Here is a 25,095-nt window from a genome sequence, read left to right as displayed (position 1 = left end):
AGCTATGCCTGCAAAAGTTTGTAATGTAGCCCTGGTCTGCCTCTTCAACAACCTGGGGGCATTTGCTTGAAACACCCTCCCTGCCAGCCCTTTGAGAAATGTAGATTCTTCCTGTCTTTTGTACATACACTGATGAGCAGTGAAATAGTTAACAATGTTGACATTTAATGTATCATATTGGTATCTTCATTAGCACTATTAAAATGAATGGTGCAGTTCAAGTCTCTGCTAGAGATTCAGGGCTTTTAACATGAGAATCTTGTACTAGTTTAATTTGAGGCTTTGAGCAGGGGCTGGACTAGATGACTTCCTGAGATCCCTTCCAACTTTGATATTCTATGATTCTAAGGTGTGCTTTTAAATCAGTTTACTTACACTGGTGCAGACCCCCTTTGGACACTCTTATTTTGGTTTAAACAAGTCCTCCCCCCCCTTTATTTTAAATCCAATTAGGGATCAATTTAAGAGAAACCTAAATAAACCACTTCCAAAATGAAATATCTAAACAGGCATTTGCACCAGTTTTAAGCAATTTAAAACTCAGTTTAAGTAAAGCTTATGCAACTTGGTCATTTAGCCAAGGCCTTTTTTTAAAATGAAATCTGAGGCTCTGTGGACAAATTGAGAGATCATTTCATGTTTTGAGGCTAGTCCTTTGTAACCCTCAGGAGGGCACAACCCACACGTTAGGAAACACGGTGCTAGGCAACTTGACAGGGATCAAGTGGAAGGGGTACAGCACAAGAGCAGAGAAGTGGAGTGATCAAAGTGCTGCTTGGCCACATCTCCGCAAACTCAGACTGTATGTGTACGTCCCTATATACGCATTCTTAGGCTGTCAACTTTTCAGGGCTAGCCCTCCCGCCATTTTTGCCTTGTATTATCAAGGCCACCCCTCCCCAAAGATGCTCAGTACATCTTGAAAAACAAACTATAACACAAGACCACACACCCTAGCGAGCCCAGCGTGGGTGAAACCCGCAAAGACGCGCGGGGGAGACGGGGGCACCAGCGACTTGAGTTGGCGCTGGGATTCTCCGCCCCCGCCATCGCACCCTCTCTGACAGCCAGCCTACCCGGCTCGCCCTGGAGCCCGGCCACGCCCCGCTCTCGCGCCGAGTAGAGTCACGTGCTGCACGGCGCCCAATCAAGTCAGCCTGGCAACGGAGTCGAGTTTACCGTGGCAACGCCCCGCCCGCGCCTCCGCTCTGGGGCTGGGAGCTGTTGCTTGGAGACAGGAGAAGCCGGGAGTCCAGGCGGCGGCGGGGCTCGGCGGGACCCTGGTGCTGAGGGACCGATAGCCCCAGCCGGCAGCCAGTGGCATGGCGGATCCCTCCGGAGACCCCCCGCCCGAGGCTCAGGGGTCCCCCCCTTCGGAGCAGAGCTCCGAGCGGCTAGGCCAGGACCACCCACCCGGCCAGGGGCCTTACCAGCCCACCGAGCCCGACCAGGAGCCCCCACCTGCTCAGGGGCCATACCAGCCCGGCCAGGGCCCCTACCAGCCGACCCAGCCTGGTCAGGGGACCCCACCTGCCCAGGGGCCATACCAGCCCACCCAGCCTGGTCAGGGGACTCCACCTGCCCAAGGGCCATACCAGCCCACCCAGCCTGGCCAGGGCCCCTACCAGCTGACCCAGCCTGGTCAGGGGACCCCACCTGGCCAGGGCCCCTACCAACCCTCCCAAACAGGACAATCTCCTTATGAACCTTATGAATCTGGACAAGCCCCTTATCAACCTCACCAGCCGGGCCAGGATACCACACCAGGTCAAGCTCCCTATCAGCCTCACCAACCAGGACAATCTGCCTATGACGCCCGTCAAGTGGGACCCTTATCACAAGAGCTGAGACAAAGCATCTATCAGCCACATGCACCAGGACTAGAACCCTACCAACCACAAGAGCCGAGACGAAGCATATATCAGCCACATGCCCTGGGACAAGACCCCTATCAGCTACAGGAACAAAGAGGAAGCCTTTATCAGCAACAAGAACCTATGCTTGGTCCCTATCAGCCTTTTGTATCTGGACATGGCCCTTATCAACCACACGAACCAGGCTATGGCCTTTATCAGCCAGGATACAGCCCATATGAGGATGAAATACCTGATCCTGAACCTAGAGCACTGGCAATCCAGAATGCAAAGGCCTATCTAATGAAGAGCAGCACAAAGTCTGGCCTGAACTTGTGAGTGTGAAAAGAGGGGAATAACATGGGCAGGGGAAGGAGGTATGAGTGGAGGAGAAGATAGTGTGAGTGGAGAGGACAAAGAGGTAAGGAGGTATAGGAGGGGAGGGAAGGGAAAGCATGTGGGGAGAATCAAGGACATAAGGGTTAATCCTTTTGCAGTAGTCATAGGTTCTCAGCAGCACTCAAGATCAGACCTACCAAAAGGAATTTAGAGGGATTAAAGCAGAGGTAGGCAAACTACGGCCTACGGGCCCGTCCTGCCTGGCCCCTGAGCTCCTGGCCGGGGAGGCTAGCCCCTGGCCCCTCCCCCGCTTCCTCTCTTCCCTGCAGCCATTCTGCTGTGCGAGCAGCACAGCTTGCTCCCACCCACCTACCTCCCAGGCTTTCCAACAAGCCTGTCCTGCCACTTTGAGAGGTGTGGTAAGGGGGCGGTGGGAGGCAGGAGGTCCCAGGGGGCAGTCAGGGGACGGGGCTGGACGGATGGGGTGGAGGTTTGGGGAGGAGGGCGATCAAGAGACAGGGAGCAGGGAGGGTTGGATAGGTGGTGGGTGCTGGGGGGGGCAGTTAGGGGACAAGAAGTGGGGGGGGGGGAGTGGATGGGTCAGGGGTCCCGGGAGGCCTGTCGGGGGCAGGGGTGTGGATAGGGGTCGGGGCGGTCAGGGGACAAGGAACAGGGGAGCTTAGATAGGGGTGGGGTCCTGGGGGGTGGTTAGGGGCGTGGGGTCCCGGGAGGGGGCGGTCAGGGGACAAGGAGCAGGGGGGTTGGATGGGTGGGGGATTCTGAGGGGGGCAGTCAGGGGGCGGGAATTGGGAGGTGGCGGGGGCCAGGCTGTTTGGGGAGGCACAGCCTTCCCTACCTGGCCCTCCATACAGTTTTGCAACCCCGATGTAGCCCTAGGGCCAAAAAGTTTGCCCACCCCTGATTAAAGGGAGATAGACCCTATTAAGAGTTCTAAATCCAGCTTCAAACTGTAAGTGGAGAAATGGTGGGAAAAGCTATAAATGGAAAATGAACATGTTATTAGACGTACTACAAACAAGCTATTCCTTATAAATATTACCAGGTATATATCTCAGGCTTAATTTCCATAACACTCAGCTGACATTTTCAATATTAGAGCTAATTACTGTAGTGATGGCTCTGGACATTAGAAGTTATCCCAGGACTTATGCCTTTATCTTTGACATAAGAAACCAACTATGCTGAGTATTTGATATAGTAGGGCAGTAATATTCTTCCTTGGAGTTTTCAATCTCTTTTGATTTGACAGATATGATCATCTTGCTCACATGCTGACCAAGATCTTGGATGAACGCCCTATAAATGCAGTAGATATCATTGAGAATATCAGTAAGGATGTGAAATGGGCTCAGTTCCAGAAAAAAATGGACACCCTCCGTGATGAGCATGAAATGCTTCCAACATATGAGCTGGCAGAGAAATATAAGGCTCTGTTCCTCAAAGGGACAGGAGAGGGAGGAGATCAAGAGCCAGAAGAGGAAATAGTGAGTGACTGTTGTAGAAACAGAGATTAAAGATGGAAAAGGCATGAGGTTATCTTGCCCATCCCCTGGCAAGTTAGGATTTTTCCCTACAGTATATTCTAATCTTCACTGCTTTGCCCCTCACAATCTTAAATGATCCCTTCAGTGGGGCTTCCACCTCTTGTCCCTCTAGAAATGAGGGATGAAAAAGAAGAGTTACAGCATTCTCTTTTCCTTACGTAATCTAGACTGACTAATTTATTTTACCTAAAATGAAATTCATATGGGGATGCATGGGGAACAGGGTTAAGAGCATTGTGTTCAGCCACTACTGTGAGACAATGGATGGAGAATTTTTAACTCCCTTTTACTCCAGTTGCAGTTTTGGTCCGTGTCCCAGTTAGAAAAAAGTTATGGTGACATTTGGCCTAAAGAACTGAAGTGTAGAACTGAAAAGGTATTTTTCATATAAAAGCAACAAGGTACTTTTTGTGTCCCCTTACTTCTAATATGCTGAATATTAAGTTCCCAAATGGTTTTAAGAGAGCTCTGTGGTGAAAGTTAGAACCACTACATGGTGAAAGGTAGAACACTAGGTTGAGAAAGCAAATACGAGTTGTCTGGAGTTGACCTTCATAGCAAGTCAACATTATATGTACAAGTAAATCATTGCAACTGAACATTAAAGATAGAAAGACATTAAGCCATCTTGTCTATGCTGTACCAGCCATCTTCAGGTCAGCGATAGCCAAGAACAAAGTGGTAACATGTCCTTGTGAGAAAAAGCAATGTATTTTGGAAGAAGAAATTGCATTTTTCATATCCTCAACCTAATTGGTTGATACTTAAAAGCTTGACGGTGTCAGAGAAATTCCACATAAACCAATAGTCACTCCACCAAACTATTCACCCTATAATACAGTATACAACTTCCAGTCTTACTTTTTTTGCTCCTCTATCTGATATAAGTGGCTGGGGATGAATCTCCAAATGGTAAAGGGGTAAAGATGGCAAGACATAGGGAGACTTTTCAGAAAGGCTTGTTGTTCCCACTGAAGCCAATGGAAGGTTTACCACTGATTTCTGAGTGAGCAGTACTCCAATGCTGAATGATTTGGAAAATCCCACATATAATATAGTCAATCTTAAATAATGCATGCTTAGAATACCTCTATATCCAGGTATCCAAAAGAGTGACACTAATATTTGGGAGGGATTGCTGGCTATATATGGAATTTCTCTGGTTCCTTCAGGCTTTTGAAATCCAACCAAATTAGCTGAGTATGTAAAAAGATTATTCTGTTCTTGCAAAATGCACCTGTCTTGCACATGAGGAAATATAGCCTCACTGTCCCTGGTCATCGGTGGCTTCCCAGCCAATTAGTGGCATTGATGTACTAGTATATGAGTGCAAGCACTGAGATTCCTTGTATAGATTGCTCATACTGTCCACCTGTAACTAGTTCTGACCCTGAATGTTTTGAAGTAGTTAAGAGAGCACTGGGAGTTTGGAATCTTGGATTCTTTTCCAGACTCTGCTACCTGAAAGCTCCATATTGTTTAAACTCTCTGCCTCGATTTCTCCTTCTGTTAAATGGTATATTATTATCTTCCTCAGGGGATGTTGTGAGGCTTAGTTAATTAATGTTTATAAAGCACTTTGAAAGGATGAAAGACAATATATAAATGCTAAGTATTACTTTTAGTGAGTAATATACTTAACCTTTTAAAAATACCTTTATTTATACCTCAGCTTTAACTCCGGCAATTTCTTCCCTAGACAGATAGCCCTCTACCCAATGTGATGGAGACAGCCTTCTATTTTGAACAGGCTGGAGTCGGCTTGAGCATGGAGGAAAACTACCATATATTCCTTGCCCTCAAGCAGCTCATTAGCATGCAGCCAATCCAGACATGTCGCTTCTGGGGCAAGATCTTGGGCCTGGAGATGAACTATATCGTGGCTGAAGTGGAGTACCGTGAGGGGGAAGAGGAGGAGGAGATAGAGGAGGAAGAAGTGATTGAGGAGGGGGGGAAAGAGGGGAGTGAGGACAAAGATGAAGAAGAAGATGAAGAGAAAGAAGAAGATGAGCCACCAAAGTCCACCTATAAACCCCCACCAGTGGTCCCAAAAGAAGAAAACCGGACTGGCACCAATAAGTTTATCTATTTTGTCTGTAATGAGCCAGGCAAACCCTGGGTAAAGTTACCTCCAGTGACACCAGCGCAAATTGTGGCTTCCAGGAAAATCAAGAAGTTCTTCATTGGAAGGCTGGATGCTCCTATTGTGAGCTATCCACCTTTCCCAGGGAATGAGGCCAATTACCTGCGTGCACAGATCGCTCGGATCTCAGCAGGGACCCAGATCAGCCCACTGGGGTTCTACCAGTTTGGAGAGGAGGAAGGGGATGAAGAGGAGGAGGGGGGAGGAGGAAGAGACACATATGAAGAAAATCCTGACTTTGAGACCATTAGTGTGATGGAACTTGTGGATTCCATTTCCAACTGGGTGCACCATGTACAGAATATTCTAATGCAGGTAATGCTCTATGTAATCAGTATTGATCTTGGATACCAATTACATGGTTATCAATGGTATCTCAGAAAGTAATCTGCATAGGGTGAACTGTTCACCACATTTGGGGCTGAGCTAGAATTGTCTCCTATTGCAATATCCTAATGCATATTGGCAGCAACTTTCTAGGGTTGTGGGGTTTTTTTGCAGGGAGTGGGGGGAAGCTGCATGCCTTCCTCTGGATAAATGTGCAGGAATAACCTGTTGGGATAAGGGAGTGTATCCCTCAATAATCAATTTCCTGTGATAATATGGGGTTGAGCATTGGTGGACTTTGATCCTTTCTGTCTAGTTTCTGTTTCTCCAAAGGCCAAGACAGTTTCTTTCCTGACTTGGCAATGACTAGGTATGCCTTACTAGCTAGAGTGCTAATACCAATGTAGGCTGTTCATAACTGTACATAAAGGGAACACTGTCCAATATTTTCTCCAGTTGAATTTTTGATGTTTACACTGTAAGTAATGCCATTACAGAAGCTTGAAAATAACACTTAACTCTGTTAATGTGGTCCCTTTGTTTCTTCTGAAGGAAAAGCTGTGTGTGACATGGCGTTTATTTCCTTGTTAAAAGTTAGCAGCATTAATAATGTCAACACAGGTCTGGGAAGAGTATTTGTTAACTTGATCTTTCTTTGCTGGGTGACTGACTGCCCTCTAGCAGCCCAACAATAATACTATAGAGTCAGACATTGAGTATTGGTGAATATTTGTTTTTTTATTTCTTGGCAACAGAATGATGGCTTTAAATATAAAATCAATAGATATTTAAAATCTTAAGGACATTTTGAGTTGTCCTTTTCAGCTGTTGGCCAGACATAACAAGTAACCTATGCAAAATAATGGACGGATTCATATTTCCAAGGCCAGAAGGAACTGTTCTGATCATCTGGTCAGCCCCCTCCTCCCCGTATAACACAGATCATAGAATTTCCCAAAGTAATTCTTAGAGGATATCTTTTAGAAAAACATCCAATCTTGATTTTAAAAAAATTCCCCATGACAGAGAATCCACCATGACATTTGGTAAATTTTTCCGATGGATAATTACCTTCACTGATAACAATTTACACCTTATTTCCAGTCTGAAGTAGTCTAGCTTCAACTTTCAGCCACTGCATTGTGTGATTCTTTTGCTATATTGAAGAACCTGTTATCAAATATTTGTTGCCCATATAGTACTTATAGACTGATCAAGTCAGCTCTTAACTTTCTCTTTGTTCAGCTAAATTGAGCTCCTTAAGTCTACTACGATAAGGCATGTTTTCTAATCCTTAATCATTCTTGTGGTTCTTTTTTGAACCCTCTCCAATTTATCAACATCATTCTTGAACTGTGGACACCAGAACTAGACATAATATTTCAGCAGTGGTCACACCAGCGTCAAATACAGAGGTAAAACAACCTCTCTACTTTTGCTTGAGATTCCTCTGTTTATGCATCCAAGGTTTACATTAGCCCTCTCGGTGACAGTGTCACACTGGGAGCTTTTGTTCATCTGATTATCCACGATGATCCCCAAATCTTTTTCAGAGTCACTGCTTCCAAAGATAGTTTCTCCCATCCTGTAAGTATATGTTCCTTTTTCCTAGATGTATACATTTACATTTAGTCATATTAAAATGTATATTGTTTGCTTGCTCCCAGCTCACCAAGAAATCTGGATTGCTCTTATCAGTGACCTTTCCTCTTCATTATTTGCCGTTCTCCCAATTTTTGTGCAAACTTTATCCATGATGATTTTATATTTTCTTCCAGGTCACTGATTAAAAATGTTAAATAGTGTAGGGCCAAGAACCAATCCCTGCACTCCGCTGCTTGATGAAGATTCCCTGTTTACAGTTAGATTTTGTGACCTGTCAGTAAGCCAACTTTTAATCCATTTAATGTGTGTCATATTCATTTTGTATCATACAGCCTTTTTATCAAAATGTCGTGCAGTACCAAACCAAACTCCTTACATAAATGTATTACATCAACACTATTACCTTTTTTAGCCAAACTTGTAATCTTTTCAAAAAACATATCAAGTTAGTTTGACAGGATCTGTTTTTCATAATCCTATGTTGATTGGCATTAATTACATTACCTTCCTTGAATTCTTTATTAATCAAGTTCCACTTTATTAATCAATTCTGCCACTTGTATTCACAGTGAAATAGTACCATCACAGTTGGCAGTATCAGCAACAAGGCCAAGGATTGACTGGACCCATCCATAGATGAACCATCCTCTCATCCATAGAAAATAGTCCCTCCTTGTCAGGATTGAGGCACTCTGGCAAAACAGTGTGGAGATACAGACATCATTGCTGCCTATGCTGTCTCTGCTCTGTGGGGCCTGGATTATAATTTGGACAACATGCCTCCACAGGGGAGGATGGAGAAGTAACACTTCTCCTTACTCAGTTGTGCAGGCAACCTGGACCGTAGGTCCAGAAATGCAGGAGTATGTGGGTGCTATGTGCCTGCTTACTTCATGCCCCTATGCAGGGAGGGATGGGTAATACAGCACAGCTGGGCCAGAAGGTATTATAATTTGCTGCTGGTATAGGCTAGCAGCAAATTATTATCCCTTCACTGGAGGAAGGTGGAAGCAGGGAGCGAATTGTGCCTCCAAGGTGTGTCTTTGATGCATGGTGCCTCCTAAAGAAGCCCCTGGGGTGGTGAAGCCCTTGCTGGGCTCTGCCTACCAACACCATCTAGCTATGAATGAATATAGAATTTTAGTCTTTCGGTTTAAGTCCAGAATCTTTCACGAACACTAAGTGCACCTTTTTAAAAAATTCAGAACTCTAAAGCAGATTGAAATCTGATGACTGAAGTATAAGGGAATGAATTCTGAAGCAGCTAATTGAATAAGGGATGCCTGGAGACCTCTGCCAAGTATACTTGTATGTCATCTATTTATCTATTTTTCTTTTTATATGCCACCCATCACCATGGTGTTTAGGCACCGTAGTGCTTCTGAACTGAATGTTTTAACTCACATCACAGTATTTCAAAGATTGCTGCACCTGTTTTATAACTCTTGGTACGTCAATTGTAGGGCCGCTGTTCCTGGATTAACCCCTCTCAAAAGTCAGAGGAAGAAGAAGAAGAAGGTGAGGAAGAGGAAAAAGCAGAAGAGCCAGATGAACCACGGCCAGAAGTGGGACCCCCTCTTCTGACTCCACTCTCTGAAGATGCAGGTACAGGCCACTCAGACTTCTTTGAATCCTTGATCTTGTTTTTACAGTGAACATCCATCTGGAGTTTTTAGCAGCTCTCTAATAAACATTCTAGAGTTTTGGGTCCCTGGAGTTAGCTTGGGATTGTGAGATAATCACATTAACTGTATGTTTCTCCTAACATGATCAACAGGGAAATAGTTATCAGTGTTGACATTTAAACTGTCACCATTAGGTTTCAGAGTTAACAATTCCACTAGAGCCATAGAGTTTAAGGCCAGAAGGGATCACTTGTCTTCCCTCCTTTATACCACAGGGCACCAACCCCAGCCAGGATTCACATACTAAACGCAGCATCTGAAATGCGACCAATATAGTATAACCTACAGGAGACTAGACTACTATGTGCCACAGGCAGAGACTAGGAGGACCAATGGCAGGAAAATGATTAAGTGAGATATATCCAGATAATCCTGGCAAGTGACCCACACGCACATGCTGCCAAAAAACTCCCAAGGTCACAGTCAATCTGATCTGGTAGAAAATTTGTTCCTGACCCCACATATGGCAATCAGATGGACCCTCAGCATGTGAGCAAGAACTAGCCAGCCCAGCACCTGAGAGAGAGAATGCTCAGTGCCCCTCCACCCATGTCACATCTCCAGCTGTGGCCATCCCTAATACTTCAGAGAAAGGAGATTAAAAAACCCTCCCAAAATACACTGGGTAGGGGGAATCCCTTTTGACTACGGCTGTCGAGCGATTAAAAAAATTAATTGTGATTAATCGCACTGTTAAACAATAGTAGAATACCATTTATTTAAATATTTTTGGATATTTCCTACATTTTCAAATACATTGATTTCAATTACAACACAGAATACAAAGTGTACAGTGCTCATATTATATTTATTTTTGATTACAAGTATTTACATTGTAAAAGAACAAAAGAAATAGTATTTTTCAATTCACCTAATACAAGTACTGCAGTGCAATCTCTTTATCATGAAAGTTGAACTTACAAATGTAGAACTATGTACAAAAAAACTGGATTCAAAAATAAAACAATGTAAAATTTTAGACCCTGCAAGTCCACGCAGTTCTACTTCTCGTTCATAGAATCATAGAATCATAGAATATCAGGGTTGGAAGGGACCCCTGAAGGTCATCTAGTCCAACCCCCTGCTCAAAGCAGGACCAATTCCCAGTTAAATCATCCCACCCAGGGCTTTGTCAAGCCTGACCTTAAAAACCTCTAAGGAAGGAGATTCTACCACCTCCCTAGGTAACGCATTCCAGTGTTTCACCACCCTCTTAGTGAAAAAGTTTTTCCTAATATCCAATCTAAACCTCCCCCACTGCAACTTGAGACCATTACTCCTCGTTCTGTCATCTGCTACCATTGAGAACAGTCTAGAGCCATCCTCTTTGGAACCCCCTTTCAGGTAGTTGAAAGCAGCTATCAAATCCCCCCTCATTCTTCTCTTCTGCAGGCTAAACAATCCCAGCTCCCTCAGCCTCTCCTCATAAGTCATGTGTTCTAGACCCCTAATCATTTTTGTTGCCCTTCGCTGGACTCTCTCCAATTTATCCACATCCTTCTTGTAGTGTGGGGCCCAAAACTGGACACAGTACTCCAGATGAGGCCTCACCAATGTTGAATAGAGGGGAACGATCACGTCCCTCGATCTGCTCGCTATGCCCCTACTTATACATCCCAAAATGCCATTGGCCTTCTTGGCAACAAGGGCACACTGCTGACTCATATCCAGCTTCTCGTCTACTGTCACCCCTAGGTCCTTTTCCGCAGAACTGCTGCCTAGCCATTCGGTCCCTAGTCTGTAGCGGTGCATTGGATTCTTCCATCCTAAGTGCAGGACCCTGCACTTATCCTTATTGAACCTCATCATATTTCTTTTGGCCCAATCCTCCAATTTGTCTAGGTCCTTCTGTATCCTATCCCTCCCCTCCAGCGTATCTACCACTCCTCCCAGTTTAGTATCATCCGCAAATTTGCTGAGAGTGCAATCCACACCATCCTCCAGATCATTTATGAAGATATTGAACAAAACCGGCCCCAGGACTGACCCTTGGGGCACTCCACTTGATACCGGCTGCCAACTAGACATGGAGCCATTGATCACTACCCGTTGAGCCCGACAATCTAGCTAGCTTTCTACCCACCTTATAGTGCATTCATCCAGCCCATACTTCCTTAACTTGCTGACAAGAATACTGTGGGAGACCGTGTCAAAAGCTTTGCTAAAGTCAAGAAACAATACATCCACTGCTTTCCCTTCATCCACAGAACCAGTAATCTCATCATAAAAGGCGATTAGATTAGTCAGGCATGACCTTCCCTTGGTGAATCCATGCTGGCTGTTCCTGATCACTTTCCTCTCATGCAAGTGCTTCAGGATTGATTCTTTGAGGACCTGCTCCATGATTTTTCCAGGGACTGAGGTGAGGCTGACTGGCCTGTAGTTCCCTGGATCCTCCTTCTTCCCTTTTTTAAAGATTGGCACTACATTAGCCTTTTTCCAGTCATCCGGGACTTCCCCCGTTCGCCACGAGTTTTCAAAGATAATGGCCAATGGCTCTGCAATCACAGCCGCCAATTCCTTCAGCCAATTCGTTCAGCCAATAGCTCAGACAAACAAGTTTGTTTACATTTGCAGGAGATAATGCTGCCCGCTTCATGTTTACAATGTCCCCTGAAAGTAAGAAAAGGCTTTTGCATGGCTCTGTTGTATCCAGGGTCACAAGATATTTACGTGCCAGATGTGCTAAAGATTCATATGTCCCTTCATGCTTCAACCACCATTCCAGAGGACATGCGTCCATGCTGATGATGGGTTCTGCTCGATAACTATCCAGAGCAGTGCGGACTGACGCATATAAATTTTTATTATCTGAGTCAGATGCCACCAGCAAAAGGTTGATTTTATTTTTTGGTGGTTCAGGTTCTGTAGTTTCTGCATCGGAGTGTTGATCGTTTAAGACTTCTGAAAGCATGTTCCACACCTCGTCCCTCTCAGATTTTGGAAGGCACTTCAGATTCTTAAACCTTGGGTTGAGTGCTGTAGTTATCTTTAGAAATCTTACTTTGGTACCTTCTTTGAGTTTTGTGAAATCTGCAGTGAAAGTGTTCATTTTAAGAAATGAACAAGAAATGAAAGTGTTCATTTTAAGAAATGAACAACATATGCTGGGTTACCATCTGAGAGTGCTATAACATGAAATATATAGCAGAGTGCAGGTAAAACAGTGCAGGGTACATACAATTCTCCCCCAAGGAGTTCAGTCACAAATTTAATTAACACATTATATTTTTAACAAGCATCATCAGCATGGAATCATGTCCTCTGGAATGGTGGCTGAAGCATGAAGGGGCATACGAAAGTTTAGCATATCTGGCATGTAAATACCTTGCAATCACAGCTACAAAAGAGCTATGCAAATGCCTCACTTTCTGGTGACATTGTAAATAAGAGGGCAGCATTATCTCCTGCAAATGTAAACAAACTTGTTTGTCTTAGCAATTGGCTGAACAAGAAGTAGGGCTGAGTGGACTTGTAGGCTATGAAGTTTTACATTGTTTTGTTTTTGAGTGCAGTTATGTAACAAAAATAATCTACATTTGTAAATTGCACTTTCACAGCAAAGAGATTGCACTACAGTGCTTGTATAATGTGAACTGAAAAATACTATTTCTTTTGTTTATCACTTTTACATTGCAAATATTTGTCATAAAAAATAATATAATTTTGATTTCAACTACAACACAGAATACAATATATATGAAAATGTAGAAAAACATCCAAAATATTTAATAAATTTTAATTGGTATTGTATTGTTTAACAGTGTGATTAAAAACTGCAATTAATCATGATTAATTTTTTAATTATGATTAATTTTTCAGTTAATCACATGAGTTAACTGCAATTAATCGACAGCCCTACTTTTGACCCTTATCACCACTTCCTGGTGTGCTCTTTTCAGGGGTCTCTGCTGCTTCTCTCTGGCCCCCCTCAGTTTGCCCCCAGTCAGGGCAGTTCTTGGACCTTCATCTCTAATTGAGTCTAGCAGTCTGCTTCAGTCTCTTGGCTGTGTTTGTGGAGGCAGTCTGGTGCAGGGGCATTACCCCTGTGCTGCCCCAGGGCCCTCTGCCTCCTCTTCCTTCTCTGTACTCTTCCCTTTATAGCAGTCCTTGTTTCTTCTGTGGGCTGCAACTTTGGGTGCCTGCCTCCATGATTGGCAGCGATGGGGGGAGGGATAGCTCAGTGGTCTGAGCATTGGCCTGCTAAACCCAGGGTTGTGAGTTCAATCCTTGAGGGGGCCGTTTAGGGATCTGCAGCAAAAATTGGGGATTGGTCCTACTTTGAGCAGGGGGTTGGACAAGATGATCTCCTGAGGTCCCTTCCAACCCTAATATTCTATGATGGCAACTGCACAGGGTGTGCTCAAGCTGCTTGCCTGTAAACCTGAGAAGCTCTCCTCCCACTTCTTTCTATGCTCAGTGTGGGGTTCATATACCCCATTTCACCCCTGCTTTAGGAACAAAAGACATAAACTAAAAGTGAGTCCCAGGGCTCCCTACTATTACAAGCAACTCTGTCATACAGCTGCATTCATAAATTTGTCCAGCTCCCTTTTAAAACTAATTAAATTGTTTGCCCCCACCGTAGGCACTGACTTTGGGGCTGGAGCACCCACGGAGAAAAATTAGTGGGTGCTCCACACCCACCGGCAGCCAATCTCTCCTCACCCCTTGCCCCACCTCCTCCTTCTCCCACCCTGAGCGCGTCGCGTCCCCGCTCCTCCGCCTACACCCCAATGCTTCCCATCCAGCCACCGCCAAACAGCTGTTGGCAGCATTAGCACGCTCCAGGAGGGATGGGGAGGAGCAGGAACGTGGCGTGCTCAGGGGAGGAAGCAGGGCCGGGGTGGGGATTTGTTGAAGGAGTTGGAATAGGGGCAGGGAGGGGGCAGAGTTGGGGCAGGGACTTTGGGGAAGGGGTTGGAATGGGGGCTGTGCAGGGTGGGAAGATGTGGGGCAGGGCCTCATGGAAGGGGTGGAGTGGGGGCGGGGGCGGGGTCAATCACCCAGGGGAAAGAGGGGAAGTCAGCGCCCATGGCCCCCCACAACTCCTATTCAGAGGTTGTTCCAGAATCTCACCCCTCTGATGGCTAGAAATCTCATAATTTCCTGCCTGAATTTGTCTACGGCCAGTTTATATCCATTTGTTCTTGTGACAGCATTGTCCTTTATTTTAAATAGATCTTCACCCTTCCTGGTATTTACCCCCCTAATTTATTTGCAGAGAGCAATCATTATACCCTCTCAGCCTTTGTTTTGCTAGACTTAAAAAGCCAAGCTCTTCCAGTCTCATAAAATAGGCCCTCAATTCCCATGATCTTTCTAGTAGCTCTTCTCTGCACCTGTTCCAGTTTACATTCTGCTTTCTTGAACATGGGTCATCAGACCTGTAAACAGTTTTCCAAATGAGGTCTTACCAATGCCTTGTACAATGCCATTAATCTGTTTCTATCTCTACTGGAAATACCTCGCCTAATATATTCTAGGATTGTATTTGTGTTTCTCACAGCCCCATTAACTCATAGTCATCCCGTGAATGGCCCACACATCCAGGTTTCTCTCCTCCTCTGAGCCCCCAGCTTGTAGCAGAAATCCTTATTATTAGACCATAAGTGTATGATCTTACACCTTATATTATTGAATTTCATCCCATTTCTGTTACACTAGTCTTCAAGGTCATCCAGATCTTCCTGTATAATATTCTGATCCTCCTCTGTATTGACAATGCTTCCCAACTCTGTATCATGAGTAAATTTCATTAGCACACTGCTACTTTTTGTGCCAAGAACATTAATAAAAATATTGAATAAGATTGGTCTAAGTCCAGGCATGTCTGGTGGGCATTGCTGAGTCACCAGGCAAGGTTGAGCAATTCCCCTGGTTTGGCCTTAAGCAGGTGAGTCTTTGAATTGTAGCTCCCTTGCTGGACAATGGCTGCTGATGGTTATTGGGGCGTTGGTTATCCCTCTGGTTATTGTCTTTGGGGAGCTAGTATCTGGGTGCTTCCCAACTTGCAGCATGTTTTAGTGACAACCATACAACACAATCTCATAACTTCATATGCACTAATGATATACATATTTAGACAGAACAATGACTTTCGGCAGATCGTAACCTTTCCCGTGATACCTCACGTGGCCTGCTTTATATGCCATATCACAGTTATATACAAATGATGAATATGGGGTTTACAGGGCACTGCCTTGGGGTACAGACTGTCACACCCATGTTGCACTACATCCCCTTTATCATATATGCATGTGAATGTAATTATTCTTTCATTCACAAATTTGTACTAAAACCTTGCTTACTACTGAGGTTAGATTAACAGGTCTGTAATTTCACATATCACTTTTTTCCCCCTTTCTTAAATATAGGTATGTAGTTACCTGTTCTCCAGTCATGTGGTACTACCCCCAAATATATAGATATTTTAAAAGACCTTCCCTACCAAAATAGCAATCTCATGTGCCAGTTCTTTCAGTATACTAGGATGGAAATTTTCCTGTCACCTCAATTTGACTGCATTTAGATCTTTAAGTTTTTCTTCCACCTCAGGTGTGGTAATTTCTATTTCGAGACAGTGATTTCCATCAGCCTTACTGCCTTCATGCACGCATTCTATGTTATTATTGTTATTGAAAACTGAGGCAAAGTATTCATTTAGTTTTTGGGCCATACCTGGACTGTCTTTAATCTCCTTTCCGTCCACACTGCATAGCGGCCAAACTTCATCCTTCCTTATTCTCTTTTTATTTATGTAACTAAAAAAACCTCTTATTATTTGTTTTAATTTCCTTGTAAAGAGCTAATTCAGCTTGACTTTTAGCAATTCTCACTTTATTCCTACATTTTCTAACCTCCATGATGTAGCTTCCATGGCATATCAATCCCTTTTTCCATTATCTGTAGACTCCCTACTTATTCCTAATAACCTTTTTGAGGTGGTTCTTCATCAAGCTGAGTCTGAAGCCTTTCCCTACAAGTTTTTCCCCTTGCTTGGGGTACAAATTTCAGATAGTTTTTTGTAAAGTTGATTTGAAGAAATTCCAAGCTTCCTCCACATTGAGAGGAAAGAGGGAATTTCACCTCTCAGAGCTACTGTCTCAGGTTCTCTGCAGGTTCAGGAAGACAACACTACATCAGTTACATTGAGTTGATGTTTTCGTCATTATCTTATGCTAGAAAAAAAATTACATAAAAGTTTAGATCCTAGAGCACAATACTGCAGCAAGTCATGGACAATGGTACAACTACTCCATTCTTAGATTAAGGTCATGTCTTTGTATTATTTGGATCTGGGTCTCCCAAATTTATCAGTATGGGGTCCACAGTGTTCTTTGCCTGGGGAACTGGTATTGAATTAAGTACCACTGAATTTCAGGAGCTGTGTGTGTAACCTTCTTTTCTCCTGTTCTTCTTACTACACCCTTGAATTAATAACTCTGTGACTATCAACCAGTGACTCCACACCAGACTTTATATTACAAGGCTTCCACAATATTTAAAGCTCTTGCCCCTTGTCTATCAACTCCTTTAACATCCATTTTAAAATCCCTTTTTAGGATACATCAATTGCTTGGGTTTTGAGAACAACTGTATAGAGACGAAATCCTGTCCTCTACCTAACTACCAAATATTTCATAGATGTTCATGAGTCAGGTAATTCACGTAAGTGTGTGTTGTTGGTTTTTTTGGCAGAAATTCAGAACATTCCTCCTTGGACATCTCAGTTATCCACAAACCTGGTTCCTCAATATGCCATTGCGGTCCTTCAGTCCAACCTGTGGCCTGGAGCGTACTCCTATGCTATCGGCAAGTAGGTAGCTCTTACTTATATAGCTAGACTGGTTAACCTTGGTATCTCACAATATTCACTCCTATTCCATCTTAAACTGGTTAATCACAGAAACCTATTTAATTCATTCAGTTGAAATGTTTGTTTTGGTGATTTTTAATCCACTGACTTCTCCCACTACTAAAATGTAGCCACCTTGAGAGTTGATCATGGAGGCCATTTAACAGTGCACAGCAAAAATAACAATAATTTAGGGCAAGAAGTGAAGAATACCATCTTCACTGGAACTGTAGTGGAAATCAGATTTATAGAATGTAATTATCCAATTAGTATTTGGCCAAAACTTCAGGCTTAACACCCCTATTCTTGCAAAAAAGTGCAATGAGATCTTTAATAGCCACATGACACATTCATCATTATTTACATTAGTTAAGTGCAGATGCCATTATTGAATATGCTAGCTATAGAAAATATGTCCCGTATTGGTTTTTGTTCAGTGAAGTGGGGAAGCCTAAGAATAGGCAGAGCCCTCAGGGGTTTTTTACCAGGAAGTTGTGTGATCTCTTGCTTTTTTCCCCTCAGGAAATTTGATAATATCTATCTGGGGTGGGGTCACAAATACAGTCCAGATAACTACTCACCCTCGATGCCCCCACCAGTGCAGACAGAGTACCCAAGTGGGCCAGAAATCACTGAAATGAATGACCCTACTGTGGAAGAGGAGCAGGCACTCAAGGCTGCACAGGAAGAAGCTTTGGCTGCAGCTGAGGAAATGGATGAGATAGAGGAAGAAGAAGAGGAAGATGAGGATGATTAAAATGCTACGAGAATCAGATTTGTATAAAAGTTCTTCTAAAAAATAATACATCATTTTAATACATTTAGTATATTAACCAAGTCAATCTAAAAATAAATGTTTATTTAAACTAGATGCCTTTGTTTTTTCTGCTCTAGTAGACTCTCCGTATTTAGAATAAATACGTTGACGTTAGAAAAGTGTCTTCACTTATTAAATATTAAGGCTCGCAGCAGGGACTCTGGGGCAGAACATGTAGCTGAGAATTCAGTGGGATTAAATTGCTGCCCTTGTTAATAATCCTTTGTTTAAAATGGTAGTGGAAACCTTTTCCATTTTCTGTTAGAAAGCCCTCCCCTAAATTGGTATTTTCAATCCACTTCCTAACAGACAATTCTCATCCTCATATTCTACCACCTTGCCATACCTGGTAACAGACCCATCAGAGGGACTATGGACTGAATGGTCATGGGTATGGAACTGCCCTCACAGGAAGGCAAGGTTCCTCTAGGTCAGAATTAAAGTACTCGTTCTCTAGTACACTAAGCAAACTCGGTCTCCTTCACGTGTCTCAAAGCTAGCCTTCCATCACTACCATTCACCCTGCTCTCATGCCTCTCCTTATAGGCTTTGACGTAGCCTGCACTTAAATACCAATATAAATTATAATATCAAAGTAAAGAAAGGAAAAAAACCCACCAAAGTTGGAACTAATAAGACGGATGCAAACTCAAAAAGCAATCATACTGGTTTTGGTGCTACATCTAGTTCTTCTCTTGTACTTTTATCTAAGTTAGTTTGTAAGCCATTTGGGACAGGTATTACATGTTACATGTGTGGACTGTACCATGTACACCAATGACATTCTATAAATAACAGCTATTAATAATATAAAATGGGGGTGGGTTTGGAGGGGAAACCATATAGTTTCCTAGAATAATATAGCAAAGTCTCCACTTTTTTGAGAAATTTAGAAATGTCATTGTGAGCTTCTTGCATCCCCATCACTCCCAATGAAAAAATCATAGATTTGTCCCTGTAAAAAAATGTGTTGAGCAATGTAAATTGAGAAACATTCTAAATATTCCTTTAAAAGTCATATGCAGCAAAAAATATGTGTAAATCAGTCAAAATTGGACGCTTGGAGCCAAATATTTCAAGGTGCTGAGCACTCGCTGATGGTGTGTTCAGCAACCCAATGCTTGATCCACATTTGTAATAGCTATTTACCTTGATCTATGCATATACTTACAACAGTTTCAGAAAATCTCTAATAAGTTGCATATATCCCATTTTTATTAACATGTTTCTTTATGAAAAATGGATCATAAAAGCTGATTAGGGTCTCCTGTGAAACTCTGGAAAACACTATTCTGAGACAATTTTGCTGATGTAGCAGGTTTTCTGTTTTTTCACACCACATTTTCATTAAGGTCAATATTCTGAAAAATCTCTGTTGTGTGAGATGTACTGGCATTTTCTTGCTGCTTATTTCTCTGTTACAGGGAACACCGGGAATTTTCAAAAGTGACTATGTTCAAAAGAAGCAGTTTTAGGGCTGCACCTACATTAGAAAAATTAGGACCTGTAATTCACTACCAGATCATCGACATCTGTATTATACATACGCTATTGAAAGGATACACTTATAGGCCTGTTCTGCATTAGGACCTGCAAACCAGTGGCAGCAAAAGTACTCTGATGTTTGTATACCAGTATCATCTAATACTGGAGGTGGTAAAAATACCTGAGCTCTGTTGACCTGAATGGCTTGCAGGATCAAATATTAAATTTGTGACATCATAATAACTGGACAGTTAATTACTAAAGACTTACTGTCTATAACAAAATTACTGCAAAAGAATTTAGGGCTCAATTCTGCTCTTTGTGCAACCAATGGCAAAACTTACATTAACATAAATGATTAGGACCCTACCAAATTCGCAGTCCGTTTTGGTCAATTTCACGGCCATAGAGTATTTAAAATAGTAAATTTCATGATTTCAGCTATTTAAATCTGAAATTTCATAGCGTTGTAATTGTAGGGATCCTGACCCATAAAGAAGTTGTGGGGTGGTTGCGGTGCTGCTACCCTTACTTCTGTGCTGCTGCTGGCAGTGGCTCTGCCTTCAGAGCTGGGCAGCTGGAGGGCGGCAATTGCTAAGGGGGAGCCCAGCTCTGAAGGCAGAGCCACGACCAGCACCAACGCAAGGTAAGCGTGGCATGGTAGGGTATTGCTACCCTTACTTCTGTGCTGCTGCTTGCGGGGTGCTGCCCACAGAGCTGGGTGCCTGGCCAACAGCCACCACTCTCCAGCCACCCACTTGTGAAGGCGGTGCAGAAGTAAGGATGGCAATACCGCAACCCCCCCCCCACACACACACACTAAAATAACCTTGTGGAACACCACACCACCCCCACAACTCTCTTTTGGGTCAGGACCCCCAATTTGAGAAACACTGGTCTTCCCCATGAAATCTGTACAGTATATAGTAAAAGCACGCCATAGTATAGTATAGTATATAGTAAAAGCATGCCATACGTCCCGGCTGTGGGAGGGGTCGGAATAAAGGCTGCAGCTTTGCAGGTTGAGAGCTGGAGTTTCTCGAGCCACAGCCGTTTCCTGGACTGTAAGAACGTAGCTGTTTGACCCCCATGGAACGTTCCTGCCCTTTAAACCTCATAAAGGGACTGTCTAAGCGGGGCTTGTTCCACGCGCCTCCCCATGAGCGTGGTTGACAGTGGTATAGTCCGGATTCCGGAAGTGCCTGTCAGGGAAGGACCAATAGGAAACTAGCCCGAGAGGAATTCAAACCCTGGCGGCAGTTGGAGACGCAGGCGGTAGCTGGTGGACGCGGTTGGGGTTGCGGAGCCGAGAAGGGCAGCGGTTTGTTCCAACGGCGTGAGGCACAGCGAGGCGATGGCGGACGAGGGAGCCGTGACGGTCTGCGTGCGGATGCGGCCGCTCATCGCCAGGTGACTGCAGGGAACCGGAGCCCTCTTCCCCAGCCCCCTGGGCTCGGCCCTGCCCCGGGACCCCGCCTGCCCCTCTCGGCGCCCGCCCCTCCGGGGACCCTTCGGTTCCCTTTGGGAAGCGGGGCTCGGCCCTGCCTAGAACTGCCCCCGGCGGGGCCTTCCCTGCCCCAGGCTCCGCTCGCCCGCAGCGGTGAGGCTCGTGCCCCGAGCCCTGCGGGTCGGGTACGCCCCGGGGAGGGGAGGGGGGTTGGGCGCCCGTGTCAAGCGCTCCGCGATGTGCTGTGAGAAGGGCCGTGGGGGAGCCGGTGTTAGCGCTGTGGCACTGAGCAAACGCTCCCATAGGGGGCGGGGGTAGTTACAGCTGGGGCTGGGGTCTATTGTACGGGGCTCTCGACTGCCACTTTGCTGAGCGCTGGCTCACATCTTGAAGGGGAGCTTTTGCAACGCGACGGCGTGAAGATTTGCTAGCTGAGCTGCCAGGAGCCGGGGCTTTCCCAGCAGCTTGCCTGCTGGGTTGGCCCCTCACCTGGGCATTGCCCCAGATAAAGGGGGGGCCCTCCTTTTAGTTTAGCTCGCTGAGTGTCTGGTGTACTCTTCAAGCCTTCTGTAAAAAGGGGTGTGAATAGATTTGGTGCCTCTTATGTGTTGGGGGCAGAAATTGATGAGATAAGGTGGGATTTGGAGACCAACTATGATGCTTGGAGGAGAAGTGGGAGAGGCAAAACCTAGGTAAAGAGGCAAAGAAAGCAATGTGCCATGAAGCTGGAAAGGGATGTCAGGGTCTGTAGGGAGAAGAGAAAATGAGGAAGCAGACACTGACCACAAAGCAGGAAGAAAAGAGATTGTCCTGGGGGGGAGGGCAAAGTTGTGGAATAAAGAAGAGAAGATGAGACCCAAAGTATGGCAGGCATAATAAAACTTCTAACAAAAGTATGAAATAGAAAGTTGACCTTGTGAATTACAGAGCACGGCTGTCTTATTCCTTAAATTACAAATTGTTAGAAATATTTTTGGCTAATGGACTGATTTTTGGGCTCGTAGATGTTGGATAAACTTCATCTGAGTTTCGTGTTTTTTTTTAATTTATTGAGAGAAGAGTCTGAATTGCAGCAATTTATTCATGTTATAAGCTTGTGTGCTGGAAAACAGGGTCATAGATGCGCAAAGAGTCAAATGTGGAACTTGTGTATTCTTGATTGGATGAAGTAGATAGGTGACAATGATTTATGCCTCTAATCTTCTGTTGATGAAAATATGTTCAGTTAAGCTGAATATTACTTACCTAGCACTAAGGGAATTTCTTTAAAAGGAAAATATATGTACAAAATGAGGTGAACATTTTTTCTGTTCTGATCTCTAATAAGATTAGTAAAACATCTCTTCCTTTTTAGAGAAAATGAAGCATCTGGAGATAAAGTACAGCTTCACTGGAAAAGTGAAAATTGTACAATTTTACAAGTGGATGGTACAAGAACTTTTAATTATGGTAAGACCTTAAGGAACATCTATTTAGGCACTTATATGGTCCTCATCACTGTAGTATCTGAGCTCCTCACAATCGTTAATTTTATCCTCAACACCCCTCTGACTGACTGCAGTATAGCATGCTTCTCAAGGTTGCTTGAAGATTGCTGGCCAGTGACTCTCATGTGTTGTGTTTACTATTCATAATGATGTGACTTTTTTTACGGTGATCTGTTCTATGAAAATAATACAACCCCTGTGTTGGGAAGTATAATTGCCATGTTAGAGATGGAGAACTGTGGCATGGGCTAGAGTAATGCCTGGTCTACGCTACAGTCTTGCCAGCATATCTGTGTCTGCTAGCAATGTATGTGTGTGTGTGGGGGGGGGAGAATCACATCCCTTAGAGCTGACATAGCTGTTTCTGTAGATGCAGCTGTGCTGACAAGAGTGCTTCTGTCAGCTTAGCTAATCTCATTCAGGGAGGTGGTGTAGCTGTGCCCTAAGATTTGCCCTAGGAAGTCTGGCATAACCAAGAGCTGGATCAGATCTTCAAGTCTGACTTAAATGACTTCCTTCCTTGCTTCAGATCATAGTAAATAACCTAGTAATTATCATGGTTATACTATTTAACTGTTTATAGCATCTTTTCAACTCTATATCCAAGTTTCCCGCACTTTACATATTACATTGTTATATTCTATTTTGCTTCAGTTTGGTTTTAGACAATCAGTTATATCCTGCATAAAATATTTGGGCATCATCCTGCAGAAAAGTTGGTTTTGGGGCATCAAGGTCTCAGTCCTATTGGATGAAAAGCTGCCAAAATTGAGTGTGAGGGAAGTTCATTTTTTCTCACTCTTTGTGCAGCTTTTAAAAAAAAACAAATTTCTTTTTAAGATTGCGTCTTTCATACGAATGACAGCACCCAACAAGTATATGAAGGTGTAGCTGTTCCAATTATAAAGTCTGCTGTCCAAGGATATAATGGTAAGTTTCATATTGTTTTTACATCTACCTTATTTGTAGAAAGTGTTGGGTAGTGGTCAGTTAACACTTGTTCCTCTTTTTAGGCACTATTTTTGCCTATGGGCAGACTGCCTCAGGAAAAACGTATACAATGATGGGGAGTGACAAGTCTATGGGCATTATACCTAAAGCAGTTCAGGATGTCTTCAAAATTATTTGTGAAGTAAGTAATACAGCTAAATTATTGTCACTTGGATCCTATACAAAAATATTAGGGAGGGGACTTGATAACAAGGAACTTCAAACGGAAACAAGTTACATGTGGTAGCATGTGTTGCAGTACTTTGCTGTGATACGTATCCTTGCATGAAATTTGGGAAAGCCCTCCCCTCACACTAGTAGCAGGGATGCGATCCATGCAGATCCCGAAGCCAGCTCTATATTTCAATATCTGTTTCCCACTGAACCTTGATTAAAACTTTAAATAAAATATCAAGTTCTGTATCTGGTAGTTATGAAGACTGGGTCTCATGAGGATCAGATTAGTACACTCTAAACTCACCTCTTTAAAGAATTTTTTTCTAAAAGATGAAAAACCAACAGTGGAAGAAGTACTCAGCGGAATCACAAACTACAGAGCTTTGCATAAGAGGTTCAGAGACTCCTAGATTGAAGGCCAGCAGGGACCATTAGTGTTGTCCGGTCTGACTTGCAGAACACAGGCCACAAGTGTGCTGGAGAGAAGGTTTGTGAGGAGGTGCAATGACTAAATAGTGAAAACTGCAGGTGTACTTCCTGTGCAGCACAGCTAGAATACCTTAGGGTGTGCATGCACTGGAAAAGCAGGCCAAGAAGAAAAACTTATAGTGCCATGTGTGCCCTCGGAAGCTAATGGGGGGTGGCCATGGTTATTTCTCACTCAGATGTGCCACACTGGCAGCCCCCCTTGTACTCATGAAGCAAACAGTACTGCTTCTTAAGCATGTACATCCAGACCTACAGCCTGCAGGCCAACAACTGCACCTGTGTGGAGTCCCACTGAAGTCAGTGGGGCCTGGACACAAGATGCTGTTTGGATTGGGCCTCAGTGTGATGCAAGAGATTCCTGGTGCCGTTTATGGATTGTGGGAGAGGGCATTAATAAATAATGGTTTAGTCTGTGAATTTGACAGCATAAGAGCACCCACGTAATGAGAAGTCAGGGGAAGATATAAACTAAAAAACTGGTTCCCAAAACATGATGCTTGCTTGTGGTTTGAAGAGCTAGTGGGTAACATGGTACAGGATGCTACTTCCTCACTCATTGCCAAGAGCCTTAGGGCCTGGAAAAGATGAAACTTGTCATGGGTACCAGGGCACCAGTGGGACTTAAGCTGTTAGCCATCAACAGGAGATGAATGTCTGTGGGGGAGAGCGGAAGAGGGAAGATGGCTGCTGGAAGGTACATTCAGTCAAATGGAGGAAGAGGAGGACAAGATGGCTGGAGAGAAGGGACGCAAATAACAGGGAAGGAGATGTGGAGAGGAGAGTCACTCAACAGGGGATTAGGTTTAGAAGAAAGAGCAGGAGAAGGTA

The 25,095-nt window shown here is 44.0% G+C and overlaps 2 protein-coding genes across 2 annotated transcripts in view; both read left to right on the top strand.

The window, feature by feature from the left end:
* Positions 1-1,322: 1,322 nt before the first annotated feature.
* Positions 1,323-18,132, top strand: LOC144263506 (radial spoke head protein 6 homolog A-like). Its single transcript, XM_077814396.1, has 6 exons — positions 1,323-2,188; positions 3,463-3,697; positions 5,457-6,215; positions 9,296-9,437; positions 17,219-17,336; positions 17,898-18,132. Exons 1-6 carry the CDS (start codon positions 1,323-1,325, stop codon positions 18,130-18,132), a joined length of 2,355 nt encoding a protein of 784 aa, XP_077670522.1.
* Positions 18,133-20,962: 2,830 nt separating this feature from the next.
* CENPE (centromere protein E) overlaps positions 20,963-25,095 on the top strand; it is a 73,074-nt gene continuing 68,941 nt past the window's right edge. Inside the window, exons 1-4 of the mRNA XM_077815093.1 lie at positions 20,963-21,087; positions 22,479-22,573; positions 23,452-23,541; positions 23,625-23,743. Of these exons, the coding sequence (XP_077671219.1) occupies positions 21,032-21,087; positions 22,479-22,573; positions 23,452-23,541; positions 23,625-23,743 (360 nt within the window). The 5' untranslated portion in view covers positions 20,963-21,031. The remainder of the gene's footprint in view (positions 21,088-22,478; positions 22,574-23,451; positions 23,542-23,624; positions 23,744-25,095) is intronic.

This window comes from Eretmochelys imbricata, chromosome 4 (assembly GCF_965152235.1).
Source record: "Eretmochelys imbricata isolate rEreImb1 chromosome 4, rEreImb1.hap1, whole genome shotgun sequence".
Lineage (NCBI taxonomy): Eukaryota > Metazoa > Chordata > Testudines > Cheloniidae > Eretmochelys > Eretmochelys imbricata.
The sequence above is the reverse complement of the archived record's forward strand: the minus strand, read 5'-3'. Positions and strand labels throughout refer to the sequence as shown.

What these genes read in the sequence shown, in the direction of transcription:
- LOC144263506 (XM_077814396.1), top strand. Translation starts at nt 1,323, where the DNA reads ATGGCGGATCCCTCCGGAGACCCCCCGCCCGAGGCTCAGGGGTCCCCC. An exon ending in TACAGAATATTCTAATGCAG is followed by an intron (nt 6,216 to 9,295) that starts GTAATGCTCTAT and finishes CGTCAATTGTAG; the next exon opens with GGCCGCTGTTCCTGGATTAA. An exon ending in TCCACTCTCTGAAGATGCAG is followed by an intron (nt 9,438 to 17,218) that starts GTACAGGCCACT and finishes TTTTTTTGGCAG; the next exon opens with AAATTCAGAACATTCCTCCT.